Source organism: Pteropus alecto, unplaced genomic scaffold, assembly GCF_000325575.1.
Source record: "Pteropus alecto unplaced genomic scaffold, ASM32557v1 scaffold313, whole genome shotgun sequence".
Taxonomy (NCBI): Eukaryota; Metazoa; Chordata; class Mammalia; order Chiroptera; family Pteropodidae; genus Pteropus; species Pteropus alecto.
The window spans coordinates 2,120,376-2,127,964 of NW_006434832.1; the positions used below are offsets into that span (position 1 = coordinate 2,120,376).

At 47.1% G+C, this 7,589-nt stretch overlaps 1 protein-coding gene across 5 annotated transcripts in view; it reads right to left on the reverse strand.

Annotated features, from left to right (window-relative positions):
* Nucleotides 1–1,533: 1,533 nt before the first annotated feature.
* KANSL1 (KAT8 regulatory NSL complex subunit 1) overlaps nucleotides 1,534–7,589 on the reverse strand; it is a 160,957-nt gene continuing 154,901 nt past the window's right edge. For all 5 annotated transcript variants that reach the window (XM_025045649.1, XM_025045650.1, XM_006910170.3 and 2 more), the window contains 5 exons: nucleotides 5,680–5,801; nucleotides 5,002–5,059; nucleotides 4,676–4,788; nucleotides 3,655–3,907; nucleotides 1,534–3,327 (listed from right to left, as the gene is read on the reverse strand). In XM_025045649.1, coding sequence (XP_024901417.1) covers nucleotides 3,100–3,327; nucleotides 3,655–3,907; nucleotides 4,676–4,788; nucleotides 5,002–5,059; nucleotides 5,680–5,801 — 774 coding nt within the window. In that variant the 3' untranslated portion in view covers nucleotides 1,534–3,099. The remainder of the gene's footprint in view (nucleotides 3,328–3,654; nucleotides 3,908–4,675; nucleotides 4,789–5,001; nucleotides 5,060–5,679; nucleotides 5,802–7,589) is intronic.

Here is a 7,589-nt window from a genome sequence, read left to right on the forward strand (position 1 = left end):
TGAATTCGCAGTGCTGGGCAGGACAATTCTGGCACTTGCAAGTCCCATGATTTCTTCAATAATTTTGAGGGTGGGGGGAGGGACATGAAACCATCTTAGCTTAGCTTCCTGTCTGTGAATGTCCATATGGTGTATTGTGTGTTTTAACAAATGATTTACACTGACTGTTGCTGTAAAAGTGAATTTGGAAATAAAGTTATTACTGATTAAATAAGGGCTCCGTGCATGGATGGATTCAAAGGACAAGAAAATGACATAGCATGTATAATTTTAAGTCCTTCCTAGCCTTGGAAAACTGAGCTCAGTACAGGGAATGACAATAATGTTAGAACCCGGACATTAGGATTTACGAGCTCTCTCTGGGGCCGCAAAGGTGAAAGAAGAGTTCTGACTTTTCATTTTCAGCTGGTTGTCTCGTTCTGGTGGCGGCGCACCATCCTGGCCCAACTCAGAGGACAATACCCTGTGGTTGAGCTCACAAGGATGACCTCAGTTTGTAAGCTGTGGACCAGTTTGTATTCAAACCTGAGAAGGCAGGTGTGGGTGTAAGAAATCTTTTCGTCCCTGGTATATTAGCTTAGATGTCTGGGGCTAAATATAAAGCAGAATTAGGCCTCTAGGGTGAAGGAATAGCTTAGAATCCTTCTCGGCTTAGAGAGCTGCCTTTCTCTCCTTTGGAGGTTTATTACAGATTGGGAAATGTGTCTGCTGAAATCGAGATAGGGATACCAGCTAGCCCCTAGCAATGCCACAGAGAGGTAACAAAACAGTAACCCATCACATTAATTGTTCTTTGGTCATCAGGACAAGGTCATAACACTGAACCCTTAGATTTTCAGTTCCAAAGTATTTCTTCTCTTAGTTTTTCCTGATGTGTTTTAGCCACTGCAGACAGAAGCTCAAGTAGAGATCATAACTGCAACTAGAGGAGCATCAACAGGGCCGTCAGAGAAATGCTACCTCAAAACGCCTGGCTTTCATAGCCAGGATAGGCAGCCTCACTGGCTGTCATGCAAAAGAGGAGTAAAGAAAAATCCAGGCCTGCCCACTTATTCATCTGGTACAAAGGAAAGCCCTTAGCTTCCTTAGAAAAAAGAAACAGGTAGCAGGTGAGAAGTGGCTCAGGCTCCATGAAAGGTATATATTCCCAATGGCCCCCAACCCCAGAAAAGGTCCATGGCAAAAAGTGAAGCCTCCATTTTAAGGAACAATTTAGGACATACAATGTCATACTGCTGATCTCACTAAAGGAGAACAGAACACTGAGCCAACAGGTCAATAACAACCAAGCAAAAGAAAAAGTAGACACATCTTACACAGACTCCTCTCCTCTCCTCGGGGCAGCCCTAGCCTCCCCGACCTGTGCAAACAAACACGCCCTCCCTCTGGCGACCATCACATGACCCTGCCAGGTGCCCAAAAGACAGGGTTCAGAGCAAGTCAGAGGACACCAGAGAACTGCTCCGGCAGGGCCAACTCCTAAGTTGCCACGACTACCATGTCCAATTGTCAAGAAAGGCCCAGCACACAACATTCGGTAACTTTTTTTTTTATTATTTTTTTCAATTTTTCCTTCCTTTTTTTTTTAAGCACTAAGTCTGTGCTTTGCGAACAGAATCAAGACATTAACAAAGATCAGCTTCTCGGAAGAAAAGCGTTTCTATAGAACAAAGACAGCTACATGTTGCGCTGCCAATACACAGCTCGAAGCAGGAAAAGAAAATATTTACAAAATACAAGTTTTTTTTTCCATTTTTTTTTTTTTTACAATGCTAAAAGGGTTATTCAGAATTTTCAACCTTATAAATAGAAGAAGCACTTTATGCATAGGGATATGGTGCATTATTGTTTTTTAAAGAAATGACAAACCCTTTAACTTGCAAACAGAATCAAAAAAAATCACTAATGTTGAAAATTGTGAAAAAACCCCAACCATTAAGCAGTTTGTCTACTATTTTTATACGATTACAAAATGGCCAAAGGGCAAAAAAAAAAAAAAAAAAAAGTCCTTATTGCCCCCTTTTTGGTAATGTGATCATACATGAGACAGGCACAAGGTTGACCAAGGGGGGGGGGGGGTGATCGTGGGGGAGTGATGGGAACCACAGTTAGGACCTGACAATGTTCCACAGGCAAGGAGAGCGTGAAAGAGGAAGGGCCTGACACTGACAGGGAGCAGGATGGGCAGAAAACATGACCAAATAAATCAGTCAGTGAAAACAGAATTACAGAGAAGATGGCTGCTCACTCCCAACGCCCTCAGTGTGCAGAGGAGTGGGAACAGAGGTTAAGCAGTTCTAACCCCACCTTCATGGACCAGGATAGGCAGGAAGGACTGGTGTGTGTGTGGGGTATACATGGGGTGGGAGAACAGACGAGAAGGCATGAAGGGGCAGGATGGGGACCTGAGCAGCCGCAGCCAGGTTACTGCAGTTAAGGGTCAAAACAGAGATGACCAAATGCAGCGGAAACCCTAAATAGGTCTCCAAGACCTGGGTGACGGGGGGAAGCCATTCTGTCAGCTGAGAGCTCAGAACAGCTGGCAGTTATGGCCAACAGATTGTAGTGGGGGTGCTTCAGCACAGATGACCAAAGGGGACCCATCTTGGAGGGTCAGAGTTGAGCCAAGCCACAGATGGAAGAAGAGGGGACGGGAAGGAAGGGGGTAGGAGCCCAGAGAGTGCTGCTCTCTCCCACCTTAACCTCAGGTAGCAACACTGAGCTGGAGCTTTCCATTCCCTCTGCCCACGTGGCCATTCCACCCTGCCCGTAGGTGCGAGGGAGCCGGTGAGCATCAAACATCGCTAAGTCCAGTGATTCAACAGTGCAGAGGACGTGCCAGGACAGGCCAGCAGGGTCTTATCCTGAATTTGTTTGCCAACTGAAGGAAGTGCTCAGGTGTGTGACAACAAAACATGGAAACCAAAACCAAAACAAAAATCAAAACGAGAAAAAGAAAATACCAAAGTAGAATCTAAATTCCTTAAATTCACTAAAAACTGTGAAAATTTCCGGCATATGATGTTTGAATATCAAACGCAGAGATTTCTGAAGCTTTAATGCCAAGTTAGTGAGTCTGTTTAGATTCTCATATCCCGCTCATCTGTGAGTTGGACGCTGAGCTGTGACTGCTGCTGCCAGATGCCGACTCTTGAGGGCGACAACGGGAGGCGAAGTGGGTGCCACTTCTGTCTCCCGGCCAGTCTTGCTGCCTGAGGTGCGCCGAGTGCAGCGGGCTGCCCGCTCCTGTGCATCCAGTTGGTCCTCACACTCTGCTTGGGGACTGTAGGCCAGGGGGAAGGTTCGCCGCTCCCACGGCTGGACGGACTGTGGGCAGACAAGGTGCCTTGGTGAGGACCCCGTCTCGGCCTGCCTCCTGCCCCAAGGCCCTGTCTCAAAATGTTGTGGACTGGAGTTCATGACCAGTCTCTCTCGAGTTCCTGGGATGATTTGGGAAGACCCCTCAGAGTGGGCACCCTTTTGACAATGGCCAGTTCCATGGTACCTTCAGAAGGTCAATTTTAAGTGTAGCCCCTTGTCCCCACCAAAAAGTGGAGGGGGGTCATAAGGTGAAGGTCCATCTTCAGCAGGTGCTGTCCCTTCGCAACCCCATCCCCCACCCCACCGACCCTATGCAAAGGCAGCATCCCTCACCTGTTCATCCAGCCCTAGCTCTGGTGTGGAACAACGGGTGTCCTCACTGGCTAGGTGTCGCAGAGTGTCCCGAGCCACAGGGGTGAGGGGAGCTGAGTGCAGTTCCGGGCTAATGGGGCTCCTAGGGGACTGACCATGGGAGAACTCCGACAAAGAGTGGCTACTACTGACATCAGGAGAGGCGGGCTGGGGAGTGGAGGGGTTGGCACTGCCCAGTTGGGGGGTTGTCCGGCCGTCTGATGACCTGTAAGACCTGTACACCAAGAAGTGAAAATCGGAATGTCTGAGTAATAGGAAATATCGAGTATGTTTATTTTGGGGGGTGGGGAGGAGGCATCCCAACCAGAGAAGCCAAAGTAGACTGACACCAACAGTTCTTTACTAGGAACCACAAATTCTCTCATTTCCTCCTCACTGCCGTGTACAGAGGTAGCTATAGAATGTGACATCTAAGAACTGTGTATGCCTATCACCCCAGAGAAAGCCAGGACTGAACAATGCCAGGGGCTAATCCCTGCTCAGTGCCCAGCGAATTCACAGGAGAAGCAAATTAGTCATGACTTTGAAAATTGTGGTCAAAGAAAAAGGCAAAAATGAGAGCCTAAATTTTTACACTTGAGAACCCTGAGGGCTTCTGCTGCTGCTAAGTAATGGGAGACAGGGTGGGACAGTTCTTTCAAGCAGGGCCACAAACCCACAGTCCACTGTCCAAATGGAAGGGTAACTTGTGTTTGAAGCTTCCAAAGCCCCTCTGGTTAAATCATTACAACCCCCAAACGGCCTCCAAATGTCACAGAGCCAGCTCTCGGGGCCCAGGAGATCACTAGAGTTTGTGAGAACTGAACAGCACCCACTCAGCAAGAACCTAGCATTTGATTGCTTATACCCTCATTAAGTCCAATGTGCGTCAAGGAACTTCTGCATTCTTGGCCACTGCCAGTGGATGAATACAAAGAGCAAGCAAGAAGCAGTGGCAACTGTCCACGGACACGGATAGGGCCCACACTCCCCGTCCCATCACCTGCTGCCCCGACGTTGGGGTGGCACACTTGTGGTCCACAGCCACCGAGCCCTCTCCATCTCCTCACATTTGGCATGCAGGGCGGCGAAGGCTGCATCAGATAGGTCCTCGATCTGCAACAGAGCAGCTTCATTGATCCCCTTTCCTCTCAGAAGCTGAGTGTAAGTATGTGTAGATTAACTCTAGAGCCAGCTCCACCCCATACTAGGGCCTTCCTGGTTCAAACAGGAATACAATGAGCTTGCATCTGACACCTACAGGTGTCATCTGGACATATATACCCACTTGCGTATAAGTGCTCTAAGAGAAAACGACCATGCCATTACCTCTTCGTCGTCCTCGTCAGGATTCCCCTTCAGAGACTGAAGATCGACCTCCCGCCAGCTGCAAAACCAAGCGATAATCATGAGATGGCAAGTAGCCTGGGGCAGGATAAATGTATCCACGAAATAACGACAACTGTGTGCACCTGTGACACTGCTTTCTGCTGGGCAGGCTCTCCCTTCTCAAAGCTTGGCCTCCTTAGCACTGGAAGCCTCCAAAAGAGGCCCCACATTCGAAAACCCTCAAGGGCCAGAAATAAGGGACACAGCCTGGGAGAATGTGACCAACTCAAGTGAAGGAACCTGTTTAAAGGGGACCACCACTACTCAGCACCAGCTGACTGCCGCCATGTGGGAATGCATATACAGGGTTGCTTGTTCTTATTTGTCAACAAAAGATGGAAATAAAGTATCATATGTGAAATCCTGCTTTCATGCTGACAGCAAATTCAATATTTTAAAACACATTGTATGTGCCAAACAAAACACGTCTATAGCCAGTTTATGGCCTGTGATCTGGTTGGTGCTCATATAATGGAATGAGAGAACTACATACACAAATAATTTCACTCCTATCAGGTAAGACTTTCAATCTCTTAAAGATCCAAAGTTCAGTGACAAAAGAAAAAAGGGCGATAACAGGAAGAATGGGGATGGGAGCCGATTATTTAGGGCCTCTACCTGGGAGTAAGGATTTCCTTGTATTGCAGCTTCTCTACACGGGTTGTTGCAGCAACAGACATCGGGATGACAATGTTGTTAATATCAAATGAGCTCTCTCCCCTTCTCCTCCTTATTGGTTGCTGTAAGACAAAGGTAAGTTTAAAAGGGAGGAACAGTTCTACAAGCACCAAAGCATACACCTGAGACTTAAAACAGGATCACCAATAACCAGGCACCTAGGTCCTTGGATGGGGGCTGGGCAGCAACTGCTTGCACCTAGGAGATCGTCTCCCACAACAAAGTCCTCAGAAGAAATACTAGGTGGTCCTGAGGAGTATCTTCCATGCACAAGCATTACTGGCCACCCTCTCCCTTCATGGGCTGACACACAAGAGAGACTTCTGTTAAATTTTCAGGGGTGAATACTCTGGCGCCTTGAGTCAACTGTTATGGTTCCTACTCCTAAATACACACTTTTACTATCCTTCTCCTTCCAAATCCTCCTTTGTCCCCACTTTTCATCCCTGTCTATGACTTATACTCATAGTGGCTCCTAAAAGCAGTGCTTAAGCCTAGTGGTGACTTTTTGGGTTGTAAAGATGATTTCGCTTATCCTGAAAGATGCCTATAAAATAGGTCCAGCTCAGGAGATTATCTAACCTTGGTTGTCATGAAAGTGCCTCCTTCTCGTAGATCTGAACTCTTCAGCTAAATCTGTACCCACCATTTGCTCAGCCCCTGTGATTTCCCCTCTTCCTGGTTACTACTTGTGGGGAAAGAGCTGAGAGCTTTCTAGCTGTAATCAACGGAGATGACTGGAGAAGACGACCAAGTTCTGTAGCTCACACTCCTGGAGAAAGGAGATTTACTTTAATAGGGAAGCTGAAAAGATCAAACTCTTGGAATACGAATGAGGATCCAATATCAGAGGAGAAGGTGGGCATCTACAGTAGCTAGGAGACCAAAGGAGGAGGAATACAGCAGGGAGCCAAAGAGCTTGGTTTCTTAGATGGAGACAAAAGTCCACTGGCTGCTTGTGCCCAGATAGCAACACCCTGAACTGACAAAGACTGGCAGCTGAGCTGTGAGAGGTCAGAGGGAAACAGTGGGATGACAAACATGCTGCCATGGCGACAATACAACTGGAAACACTTAAAAGGCTGCTTTCAAACCCAAACTACCAAGTGTGGTAGGCACAGAGGCAAGGGGTTAGTGAAGGAAGATGAGAAAGGCAGTTCCCTAAAACTAACCACTCTACACTGTTCTCGGAGGGTGATATATGATTGAGTGATCCCATCATTTCAGGTCATTCTCAAGAGAATACTGAAAGGCAGTGAGAGCTTCTTGGGCCAGGATTCAACTTGCTGTTACCTATAACTTCAGGTTATCGCAATGTGTTTTCCACCTCGATTTCCTTCTATATAAAATGAGAATAGATTGTCATTGAACTCATAAATTTATGGTACCTGGTTAACCAAAATGGTTGAAGAGACTTTTGCAAATCTTGCCTGGCTGAGTTCTGCAGCCGAGGATTAGTGACCTCATATCCAAGGCCTCTCTGCCTCATCTCTGCTGAAATTATGCATCCCACTACAAGAAGTGTACCTTAAGCTGCAAGAGACAGCTTTCCCTGCACCTTAATCAAGAATGAATGTGAAATTGCTGGCAGAAACAGGTATAGATTTCCTCTCAATTTTCTTGGGCCTGCTGTCAGTACTTCTGAAGGAAAGAGGCAGGAGTGGGTTGTGGAATTGTTCAATAGGCTCGAGCACCCACTCTTCACCCAGACCCCCCATTCCATCAGGTATTCATTTGGTCTAATGTAACTACTCTCCTGTTTGCAATCAGAGGAGGAGGGCACGTGATGGGAATGAAAAGTGATTCCCAAACCTGACTGCACATCAAAAGCAAGATGAGTAGGGAATGTT